The sequence below is a fragment of the Watersipora subatra genome, chromosome 2, assembly GCF_963576615.1.
Source record: "Watersipora subatra chromosome 2, tzWatSuba1.1, whole genome shotgun sequence".
In the NCBI taxonomy this organism is placed as follows: Eukaryota; Metazoa; Bryozoa; class Gymnolaemata; order Cheilostomatida; family Watersiporidae; genus Watersipora; species Watersipora subatra.
In genome coordinates this window covers 39636014-39648501 of record NC_088709.1, presented here as the reverse complement: position 1 = coordinate 39648501, position 12488 = coordinate 39636014, and the positions used below count along the sequence as shown (strand labels likewise).

Genomic DNA, 12488 nt, shown 5'->3' with positions numbered 1-12488 from the left:
CACAAAAAATTATTGAGAATAGCCTGAAATAACTAAGTTTTAGCGAATCACACTAAAAAGGATTTAATGTTTGGGCCCGCCCATAAAGTCTTTTTGTATAAACTTATGATCCAATCAATTTGTTCTTAGTCAGATTCGCTGATAAGTTACATTTGTCACAGGCTATCCTCAACGTTCAACCGCAACCAGTTTGAAGATGGCTCTGCTTAAATCACTCGCTTCTAGTTGCTTTAGACGATCTCTCATTATAAAACCAGTTTTTGCAAAGCTAAACGCTCGCCAATTTGGAGTTGCACCATGTTTGATGGGTAATTATCACATGTTCTAACTTGAAATTGCTGCTCAGCCGTTTCAATTTAGCGTATAAATCTATTTGGGACTTACCGGCCTATGCTGCCACAGAATACGCCTCGTTTCTATCATGTAGGCTATCATTATTAGATTGGCCTTTGGTCTTTTGCAGATGTGCAGGTTTTGCCTTCATTTATGAATTTTTGTTAGTGAAATCTGTCAGGGTAGCTTATTTTGAATTTTTCACTATATTGTACGTTCATTATTAAACTGCACTTAATATGTTACTTGTTCAAATGCTTTGGTTTACGAGTTCAAATACCTCAGTACTGGTGTTTAACAGAATACTTAGTTAGCTCAACGATTTTGTAGCATTTATACAGCAGATTATATTTACTTCTACAAAGCTGTTAGTCCTATAAATAATTGATAGAACTGTCGGGAAGCCTCCAGATTTCAAAGAATTCGTAGTGAAGTGAACTGTGTAAAGATATCGTAAGCAGTTTTAAGGCCAGCAATTGGTAGACAGCAATTACAGCTAAACAAAAGGTAGTCAGTAAAACAGGCTTGAAGATCAGCTTCTACAGGGTGACACACAGATTTGATGGTGAGCTAATGTACAGGCAGAGAGGGTGCATTAACACGCAAACTCGAGGGCGAATTGATGCACAAACTTGAGCGTGCGTTGAAACGGGGCACATACATATTTGAAAGCATCCCAATACACAAGCTTCGGGTAAGCCTATACAGAGAAGTTGGCAAAATGAATTACTTCCTTGACCTCTGTTGCCGGTTGCCTATAGTTGATTCATTAGGCCTAATATGAAAAACATGGATCACCAATGTACCCTCTGCAACTAGTTTAGTTGAAGAGAACTATTTCTTCATAGCTTAATGAATGCACCAAATATTCACTAATTGAGATGGTTATTATTAAAAAGAAGTTGCTGAGATTAATCTGTCTTTAATCGCCTAACTATTCTTCTGTTCATCTTTTTCTACCAATTTAACTCTTGCCAGTCTGTCAACTCGACACGCTTAGAAGTCATTTAGACAGTCACTAATTTTTTCACTTCCTTCCTTGAATGCCTTTGAAAACTGCCAAGTTGCTTATCAGTGTGGCGAGAGTCTGCAGTTCCTTAGCCTACCGCCTAATATATGACATCATAGATATACCAATTGTTTAACCCCTTTGAAGTGATGCTTTCTTGAGTCACTAACACACCCCTGTTGATGAATTATTATACTGTCGCTGGCGCATGTATCATGTATTTGGATCCTCATTAGTAATTCTGTAACTAATGTATACTTGTTCTAATTGCAGTATGAAAATAAATACATACATCTGAGTTTAGCTTGATACATTTTAATATGATTACTTTTTGGTATATTTGTACAATTGTGTAAAGCTGATCTTTATCATATATCACTTTTAAAAATACGTACAGTGCACCCTCGAGATACAATGTTGATCCGTTCTAAGGCTGGCATCATATGGCGAAAAAATCGTATGTTCGGGTATAGAAACCATTGTAATTATACAATGAAAACAAAGGTAAAATTCATCCAAAATTTTATAAAAATGCAGTACATTTTGAAAATTAGAAACAAAATAGTATGTTAACTTCAGTAACTATAGTTACCTACAGTAACTGCATTGTATTAAGTGCACCTAGTGATTATAATCTGCAATACTGTAAAATTGTAATCTGTGTACCAAATGCAGATCGTACGGCAAGAAGTTCTTACCTTCAAAAGGTACGCATAACATAAACTTTGATTTCACTTTAAATAAGTTTAACTTTCCAAACTCACAGTTGAAACTAAGTTTTAGTATGTATTTTGAACTATTTTACTGATTTTCAACCTTTTATCGCGAAATTTTATCCTTCATAAGTTTCGGTCTTCACTTTCATTATAAAATTTAGCATGTCTGGTTGAAACCTTTTTCAACCAGAATTCAATAAGGAAGGCCGAGCGATGCAGTTATCGAAAGCGGCCTCTCACATACCTGACCAATTAATGGCTACTGGAAGGAAAAATGAAATTTTATTTACTGTTATACAGGGCGTACATACCTTTGGAGTAACGTGACTTTAGCTGGTATATGTAGCAAATAAAGCAGAAAGGAGGCAAAAACGTATCGATGGTAATTATGTTGCTGTACACTTGAAGATTAATTTAATACGTAATGAAATGGAATTTTTAGCAGGCTAAAGAAAGTTGTCTAAACTTGTCCAATTTTTCTTCTGGTTTAACGGAAAAAAAATGCTGGTGCAATGCAGAAAACTGTTAGCTAGCTAACGCTTGTAGAAAGATCCAGAAAAGGTACTACTGTAGTTTTTCTTGTATGAAATGTGCACAAGAATCAATGTAACCACACATACAAAGTTTGTACGTATTTATACCCTTGAGTACAGGGCTTTAACAAGTTTCAGAAAGTAATGTGAATACGTCAACTATCTTGAGTAGCTAGTTATATGAGTTACATACATACGATGAATTGTATTCATTTAAGAGATAACAAGCCCACCTGCAAAGACATGGTTAAACAAGAAAATAAAACATAAAATCAAAAGGAAACAAATAAAATGAATAAAATATGAAAAACATGCCACACAAGAGATAAATAATATATATTATACGTGGATTGTTTTAATGTACCATTCCACATCAGTAAATTTAACACTTGAAATATTTCTGCCAATGTGGGGTTTTCTGTATCTTCTACTTCCTCGCCTTGCTAAATGGTTGCTCCTTTTGAATGCTGATTGCGTGCATGGCCTTCTAACTCCTTCAAATCGTCAGTCGTAAGCTCCTTTTTGTGCTTGCTTTAATGGAGTTCTTGTTTTAATAATAATAATTGCCAATGTTGATTGGTTGCGATCATATTCCTTGACAATGTTAATAATACGGGTGCCTTCTTATTTACGACATCCAACTTTGTTGACATAGAAATCATTTTTCCTTCGTTTTGTAACATTTGTATCGGTCTCAGATTCCATAGCTAACAAATTAAATGTAGATACTTGTAGTTATATACGTATGCTGACTAAAACTTGATAGTAAAAGATATTATAACGCTACAAATGAAGATTTGCTCTCGCTTGTGTATTTTACACGAAATTTTCCACGTGGAATACTGACATGAGAGAAGTTGATCATCGTGTCTCTTCTAAACGTTCTAAAAATGTTTTGGGCATACTAGATGTTGATGTCTTTTTTATTTCAACGTGCGTTATGAGCACACCGACCGCCAAATTTTAACTCGGGCGAAACTTTTCTCAAAAGCGTATAGTAAAATAAAATTCGAATAGTGAAGTGAAGATCTCACAATGTTCAACATCGTAAAGTGAAAAAATCGTATCTCGAGGTTACACTGTATATCAATAGTTTGCGGCATGAAATTTTTGTTTGTTTGAACATTGACTTGATTCTGATTGATGCTATGTAGATAAACACATGTAGCAAAGGAACTTCTCTTTCCTATCTAGAATGGCGAGATCAGGTTCGCGGTTATAAATTGGCTACTGAATATTACTTTCTACTAATTCTAAAACTTGCAAGAAGGGATGATTTGAATTACAGGAGTATAATTATTTGCAGTCACAGGCGGGTACTTGAATGCACTTGCATGTTCAATCATACACAGAAATAATAGCAGGAAATTCCCTACACCACTTTTTAATAAAGTTGTCATTAAATTTCAACCCGATGGCATTCTATGTAATATCTTCCAATTTTTTCTGAAGTCTGTCCTTTGTTAGAATAGTCGTGTATAAAAAGATTCAGGGTGCGTGTTAAAATGCAAAGTATAGTCTATGATGTGGCACATGGCAGCATTAACCTACATCTGAGTATATATCACAAAGGTCTTTGAGGTGTGGATCACTCCTCATTGTCTCAAACTACAAGTTGTGTGTGCCATCGAGATCTGTGACAAGGGTGATTCGGTCAAATATCTCGAGTGACTTCGAGGGTAACATGGCATCAGGACCGGTTGACTTCTATGCTTTTGAATAGATCATTTCTCCATAAGCTTCCTGTGATGCTGTTTAGTCTTCTTGCGACAAGCCGCAGAAGCTAGTAAAATATGGATATACCTTAGACACCCATGTCAGAAAAAGCCTTCATTCTTCAAACTCAAATAAAATCTCAACAAACATAGATCAGTGTGAATCGCAATTGTCTGCATTATAATGAGTCTGCATTATAATGACATTGTATTATTATCATAATTGTAAAGTAACAAAGATAAGGAAATCATCCTTTCCACAAGTAAATGAGAAATCACAAAAATAGGGAATTGTCTTTTCATCTCATGCCAAGAGCAAACTTCTCTCCCATTCTACTGTAGATTTCGATGATCGCAACCATAAAACTGTTTCTTCTCGAGTTGAGATGACTCTGAAATTTCAACAATCAGAGACAAGGTTGTCGACAATTCAGCCGAGAATGTAACTTTTCGAACTGTTTTGAACAAATATGCTGATACAAAAACAAGTTTTGGTATATTAATTGAATAAGATAGATGCATTTTTAAAAAATAGCCTTAATACTTTGTTAAATGTTTGGGTTAGCATAATCAGAGAAATCCTACCAATGGCGTTTAAAAATACATGTTACATGTACTATTTCGATTTATAAAAAAAATTCCGTAAAAAGAAAACAATAACACTGTCAAGGCTACGCTTCAAAAATAATTGTAAGCACTGCACGCAATGACAGAATCTCATAGTTTGTCAGGAAAGCACTTCGCCTTCAACCAAACCAATTTGTCACCTTTCAGTCTGGAATTGTTGTCGGTTTCCCTGCCGTGTCACCTTTGCGTCTAAAGTTGTCGCCTTTTCGAACCAAAAGTGTCACCCAAGTGTCTGGTCGCCCTATTGGCTGTCGCCCAAAAGTCCAGTTACCGTTATATTCGAAGCACCTTATTTGTCTAATCATCTGTACGATAATGCTTTCAATTTTAATCCAAATCTAATATCTTCTTTTACAATAGCGTACTAAGCTTGTGAAAGGAATAAATCTTATTCCTTTCACAAGTTTAGTACGCTATTGTAAAAGAAGATATTAGATTTGGATTAAAATTGAAAGCATGATCGTTTATTTATAAGGAATAAATCTTATTCCTTATAAAAAGTGATTTTTGAGGTAAGTGAACTTCTGGTGTAAACTTGTAAAGGAGGAAACTAGCGTGAAAGTAGTCGTTCATCATGGCAACTACTGCTCTACATACATGTATGTAGTCATGGATTCGTACATACCTAGTTGGTTCACAAGGTATCCGGTAGCTATGGCTAAGTGTTATAAACCATTCTGGTTCACATCATTTCCTGTTGATCCTCTCATGAAAAATAACATTTGTTTACAGAGGTTGAAAGTAAAGAGGATTTTGGCTAAATAGGCACCACGTTTTCATTTTTATAGATAACTGCTCAGCTTGCTTATGCGGAAATTAAAACGCCCTTACCTGTGAGTGGGACAAAGGAACTAAATTAACTACTCTCACAGTGCTTAACCCTTTACAGCATTACCTTTAGCTCTTTAGATTTACAAGAGGTAACTTATTTGGGTAGCTGAAGAATAATTGTTGAGAAATGCTACCCTGATATAACTACCCTGATAATGATGAGTTGATCTTATGAGACTATGGATTGCTTAGCTAGCTCCATTCTTCAAGATTTGTGGTTAAAATTGACTGTATTTCAATTATCAAGCATATAAGCGAGTTGTTGAGTTTAGTCAAGTCAGCCAGTTACAGGCTTGTACTTGCGCGTAAGTTATCCAAGTGATTTAGGTAATCTGGACAATGGTTTAGTTTCTTTTATAAGTGACCGGTGCCATCGGTTTTTATTTTTATCTATTGACTATTGGTCTCCTGCTATTCAAATCTTACTCACAAATACATTTTTATTACATCTGATATAACACGGTGAATCCTTCACTGCGTTTATCTGGTTAGATAGCAAACATGTTGGCCAATCTTTTAAAACTACCATCTGAACGAATGGAGTAAAACTATTTAACGGGGTGTCTTCAGTTTTTCGCAAAAAAGAAACTGATTTATTAGTTGTTTTATCTTATTTGTTTACAGACAAAGTTCTCTTCACAGAGAATCATGACTATTTAAATATTGCTGGGAAAACTGCTAAGCTAGGCATTACAGACCATGCACAGGTTAGTCAATTACAGTTGTTGCCAAAAGTATTGACACCCCCCCCCCCCTCCATAATTTCGTCACATCTATTGGGTTTTTGCTCTTTTACTGTCGCTCTCTACCGTCCAGACCACACAATATGCATATTAAATGTTTCACAAGAAGATGTTTGGTTCCTTGTTACATTTATCTGAAACAAAAACCGTTAAAGCAAAAAATTACTCAACACTTTGGAGAAAGTACGAGTGCTGTGATTGTGCACTTCACAAAGTGTGTTTTCTCTTGTTTGTTTAGCAATAGATGTATAACGGATCCCATGCTTGTGAAGGTGGACAATCACAGCTCTCTTAAAGTTAAAAATTTAGTGTAAAGACACCTCAACTGCACACTGAATTTACACTAGTCGAAATCTTTCTATTTATGAAATAAATCTCCTTCACTTCGGATTATTTGATGTCATTATGTATGTCTATTGTCTGACATGTCTATTGTTTGACATGTCTATTGTCTGACATGTCTATTGTCTGGCATGTCTATGGAATGCAGAATGGGGATAAAAGAGCATAGACCTATCTGATAACGCAAATCATACGGGCTGTTAATATTTTTGGCCACCGGTGTATGTCTGTGACATTGCTTCCTGGCTGTCTTTCGTTATTAGTTTTCTTATGTGAGTCCGTTGATTTGCTTAAGCATACAGAATTATCTGCTACCTGCATTACTAATGCTAGATTTGTATCTATAGAAAGAATTGGGAGATGTGGTTTATGTTGACCTGCCAGAGGCTAAAGAGCAAGCCTTAGCAAAAGGAGGTAACAATACTTTATAGAAGACTAGCTGTGCTATCGGGCGTTGCCCGGGTAGTAAAAAAAGTCTTTGGACAGAAAATTGATTTGTATTTAACATATAACAACATTTGCCATTCTAACTTTCAAACTACATATCATGAGAAAAGTGTTTTGTGTAGTTGAAATAATTTGAGAGTAAATAAAAACAACTAAAGTTTTTCAAACTTTGTCAAGCAATTGTAACTTTCAAACTTGATATCATGAGGAAAATGTATTGTGCAGGTCAAATAAATTAAAAAAGATAAAACAACTATAAAAGGGTTTAGATGTAAATGTGAAATAATTAGCAAGTAATAGCTAAATTGAGTCTGTTTTGCTACGATTAAAATAAGAGATGATTCGGTAATGATACAATCAATACAAACTGAGAAAACAAAATAAACATTCTGAATATGTTGAATTAATAATAACAATTCTTGCATAGAAGTGTGTGTATAAAAAAGTTACTGTTCCACCAACAGCTATCCATCAAAACTCTGAATATGACGATACTGGTACGACGATATGTAAAAATGAGATATTGTAGTGTCTTTGTCTGATCAAAGGTGAAATAATCTAGATTCTAGAGGCTATTCCTACTCGAGATGATACAATTGTCCGTGTGAAAAGTATTAACCTTTACGGCGATTTAGCAATTGAACCTTAAGAAAAGCGGGAAATAGAGGTTCACAAAAACGTAAAAAAGACATCGTGTTTCATAGAGTTAATAGAATTTAATCGCCAAATTCTAATATCGAGAGAGGGTATTGTCAATATCGTTTGCCGAAGACAAATTAGCCCTAATACAGTGAGAACAAAAAAGTATTGCGCTATTGCGCAAAAAAGTATTTAGCGCAAATACTGCGTATTTGAGCTAAAAAAATTCATAGAGTTGTAATTATTACATCATTTTTGTGTGAAAACGGGAAAACGATGAATAGGTTATGTATAGAGACGCACTAACCGGAGATTCCAGTTAATGCGCCCTAGCGGTGAAAGAAAAAACCACAGAATAGCCGCACCCTTATATAAGCCGCATGGCTCAAACCGTCAGAAAGAAGTAACGGCTGATAGTCCGAAAAGTACGGTGCTCATATTAATCCAGTTCTCTGCGTACGACCGAAATTCGTACGACGAAAAAGGAAAGACTACTCTATAAGGTGGACAAACACCCACACACACCCAAATATACTGACAGATTTTTTGCCGTTTATATAGTAGATGTATTCTGTTAGCAAACCAGTCTAAAAATATTTGATCAAAGAGAATAGACATTTTTTGTTTGGTTCTACTACACACACTACCTGTGAGATTTTGTAAGTCAGTGTTTTTTTCAATGCATGTTTGTTTTTGTTCAATTGCATTATGATTCTACGGCTGTATGATATAATATGCTTATCATTCCCGGATAAGTAAAACGACAAAGGTTTGGTTGTCATGTCATTCGGTTTGGCTAAAATTATTTTTATTGGGTCAAGAAACCATTTTAATGTCACTTCACTTAGAAAATTGAATGTTAGAAAATGTGGGTGTCATACATGTAGTTTAAACTTAATAATGCTTCAGTATTTCTCAATGAGCTCTAGAGTTTGAGCCTGCTTGCAGATGTTGCGTGTTCTGTGGAAAGTGTGAAGGCGGTTGCTGAGGTATACATGCCTATATCTGGCAAGGTGATGGCAGTCAACGATAAACTCAATGACTTTCCAGGCCTAGTAAATTCTTCACCCTATGATGATGGTAGGTGGTGTTGCTTAAAGGTTGACTTGCAACAAAATTCACATTATAGTTATTTAATATCAAAAGATTCACCATGTCTTACTCTGTTGTGTTGTAAGTGCTAAATATGTGGAAATGTGATTACAAGCTCTTAAAAGCTCAAAAACGAAAAGCCGCCGTAGATTAGAATCTCTTTATTTCGATGACGTAACCACGAAATTTGGTTATCATCTTGTCACGTATGTTCTCACGTGAATTGAAAGGCCAATACAAAGCTCAATATAAAACTTATCGTAGTACTAGTTTATGACAAATACTTCGGGTTTTACCGAAGACCCCGTATCAAATATAGATGCTTGCTACTTTACAGTTGTGTTTCGGCCTGGTCTAATTGGCAAGTCGTCATCTGATCATGTGACCCAATACTTCGCAAATAATTTTCGCAGCACTTTTCGATTATCACAGGTGACCAACAGGCTCGTCGTAATTATCAGACAATGATATGTACTCCTTCGAGGTAAGATTAAAATGTTTAACGAATTTTTACGGTAAGTTATAAGATATCACTGCTAAAAGTGACAGCATTACAATGACGATAAAACCGACGCGTAAGAACAATAGACATGGTTTTATTGAATGCGTGAAGTATATTTGTGAAAATATTTCGACGAATAAGATGCATGAATGTGTAAACAGAAACCATCTCCCACAACTACATCACATTTGAGCCGTTTTGGAAAGGGAATCCAAACTACGGCGGTCTCGTGTGTCTGCGATTTTCTGTTCGTCTTTTAGATTTTAAGAGCTTGTAATCACATTTCCACATAGTTTGTACCTACAACACAACAGAGTAAGACATAGTGAATCTTTTCATCAAATAACTGTAATGTGAATTTTGTTGCAAGTCAACATTTAAGTACAATTATCCGATTCCTGTCTGTACCCTACATATATATTAAAACTGTATACATATATACGTTTACAGTTAGAATCATCAATGATATACAGCCCCAAAGGATAGCCGACGGCGCTCATATGGGCGGGGTTTAATGATGAAGCTCTGTTGGGATTAACCCGAACACGGCACCCGAACAAACAAATATGCCGAATAAAGCACCTTGTAAATTTACGAATATTATGAACTATAGTGGTTATTTTACTTATCTGTTGAATTCATTTTGTTGTCAAATAAATATAGTATCCCAATATTGTCACCGTTATGATCAGTCAGTTGCCATTCACAAGCATTCGTGATATTAATAGTCACAATCGTAAAATAGCTCAAATTCGGTTTTGCATTTAGATTTTGAGTATGAAAACTACACTGCACAGCTTTGCCTGCTGTCCCATCTTATTGGCAAGGTAAAACAATGTGAAACCGATGAAAGACTTTGTCATTTTATATTAGGGGTGGCAAAATATTAATCAAAAACTAGAAAAAAAATGCCGTTGTTCGGGTAATTATATTCAACTTTAGGCATATACTACGACCTTTACTAGTTTTAAAATTACTAAAAGTAGGTAATTTGAAATGTTTTATTTTGATTAGATACATTATTTTGGTTAGGTATTACCCCTGCATTGCAGAAATTCAATGTTTGCTATTGTGACCCGCGGGGTCTACTGGCTGAATAAGCTAATGAAACGATAACAGCGATTCGTGTTTTCTAAAACCTAACTAGGCAACGCGACCGCCCCGCGAGAGTTGTGTTTGCTTTGAAACCCAGGCTAGCACAATCCTAATAGAGCTCCATAATTAAACCACGTCCATATGATAGCCGTCGGCTATCCTTTTGGGCTGTATATCATTGGAATCATGATATAGCAATGAGATGGTAAGAGTTTCTTCGATGTTGTTTGTGCACAGCTCTGACGTTAATTGTGTTTACATGGCTTGCTCAGGGTCAAACTAACTGGTGAGTGCCCTGTGGAATTCCATGTAGTAAAAAAATATAAATGTATCTGTGGAGAATGGGAAGCTGTTTTTTAATTTGTCGCAAAACCTTGGTTGGATTCTAAATAATTTTCATACCATAAACACGGAGAACTGAAAATTCTATTTTGAATGCCATTTCAAGGTAAATTGGTTGATACTATGTTGATGATGTTTCGACCATTTCTTACAAACAGTTTGGTCGATGTAAGCAATAGTTGATTGATGGCGTAATATAATAAAGTCAGTCTGCTTTTGGATAAAACTGATACAACTCGTTAAATTGTTTTAATAATATCATCATATTTCTCTCTTCGATTTGTAAGAGTTCACCCTACTCTCAAGACCTTTGCTTTTGTGTACATAATGCCATGGCAACAGCATTTATTCACCCTCTGACACGCTGACATGTTATAGTACTTCGAAGAGCTTAATCTTGGTGTATTATTGCTTCATGGAAAGCTAGTGAGTTTTAAGACAGTAAGCTAATGAATCCATTCCAAAATGCTACTAAACTTTTGTGAGTTAGACACAGAAATGTTTGCACTACCGTTTTCATGGTCCAAGTTTTACATTTACATCTCCCCCTATCGTAATATTTTAGTGTCTATTAGACAATATTTTAGACAATCTATTATTTGTTTATACTGATGCTGTTGGGTATATTATACATAAGGCTGTTCTTCTGTAACCACAGGTTGGCTGTTGGAAGTAGAGATAACAGAACCAACTGAACTGGATGGGCTGATGGATGAGAAAGCATACGAGTCATATCTCCATTCAACTGATTAGGCTCAATAACATGTTCCTGTCTTACATAATACTTTATGAATCTCCTATAAGAATTGTGAATGCAGTGTTCTGACATATATAGATCTGTTCGGATTTTGGTGCTGTTGTTGCGTTGTGTTTAAAGGTCTTTGTTGGTGTTTGAATAAACTCTCACTCATCTCATTCCCCTTTACTAATCCAAACTGGAATTTTTTAATCCGTTGCTTCCTTTATATATTTCACCACTAAACTGATTATGGAAAGTTCTAGGATGAATATAAGCTATGAAAATATGCATGGCATTACTTAATAACCTTTGCCTTGCAAAAATAATCTTATTAACCCAACTGATTTAGATCTGGTGCTATTTTTAACAGATGATTGTACTTCTTAGTCTTGTTTCAGTCACTTTGTTTCTAACGCTAGAAAGAATGCTTCAAATTTTAACCTTGAACAAAATGTACAGCTCATGCTGTGCTACAAAACCGTTGAGGCAATAATGCTGTAAGATTTTTATAATCACAGTTAATTAGATACAGGGTACACTTCAATTATCTAAATAATGGGATTTTGATTCATTGAATCCTTGTGCATAGAACATTTACTGCAAGTCTGCAACACAGCGTCAGCAAGTTTGTTGCCCTCATCATAGAGCAGCACATGTATAGAAATAAATTCATGTATAAAAACGGCGTGCAATTTTTATTCGGAGTTGTCTTCTTTATTTTGTCTCCACTACGCGCGAGCTATAAAACAGTTTCTGATAATTGATCACCGGACGTATGTTCAT

General features: G+C 35.4%; 1 protein-coding gene across 1 annotated transcript; it reads left to right on the top strand.

The window, feature by feature from the left end:
• The first annotated feature begins 128 nt into the window (after window positions 1-128).
• On the top strand, window positions 129-11881 carry LOC137387650 (glycine cleavage system H protein-like). Its single transcript, XM_068074131.1, has 5 exons — window positions 129-308; window positions 6389-6471; window positions 7197-7263; window positions 8884-9015; window positions 11625-11881. The coding sequence occupies exons 1-5, from the start codon at window positions 197-199 to the stop codon at window positions 11717-11719; spliced, it is 489 nt and encodes a 162-aa protein (XP_067930232.1). The 5' UTR covers window positions 129-196; the 3' UTR covers window positions 11720-11881.
• The last annotated feature ends 607 nt before the right edge of the window (window positions 11882-12488 follow it).

Excerpts from the sequence above, each read along its gene's own strand:
- LOC137387650 (XM_068074131.1), top strand. The coding sequence starts at position 197 with ATGGCTCTGCTTAAATCACTCGCTTCTAGTTGCTTTAGACGATCTCTC. Across the intron at positions 7,264-8,883 it reads GCAAGCCTTAGCAAAAGGAG|ATGTTGCGTGTTCTGTGGAA; the intron begins GTAACAATACTT and ends GCCTGCTTGCAG. Across the intron at positions 9,016-11,624 it reads TTCTTCACCCTATGATGATG|GTTGGCTGTTGGAAGTAGAG; the intron begins GTAGGTGGTGTT and ends CTGTAACCACAG.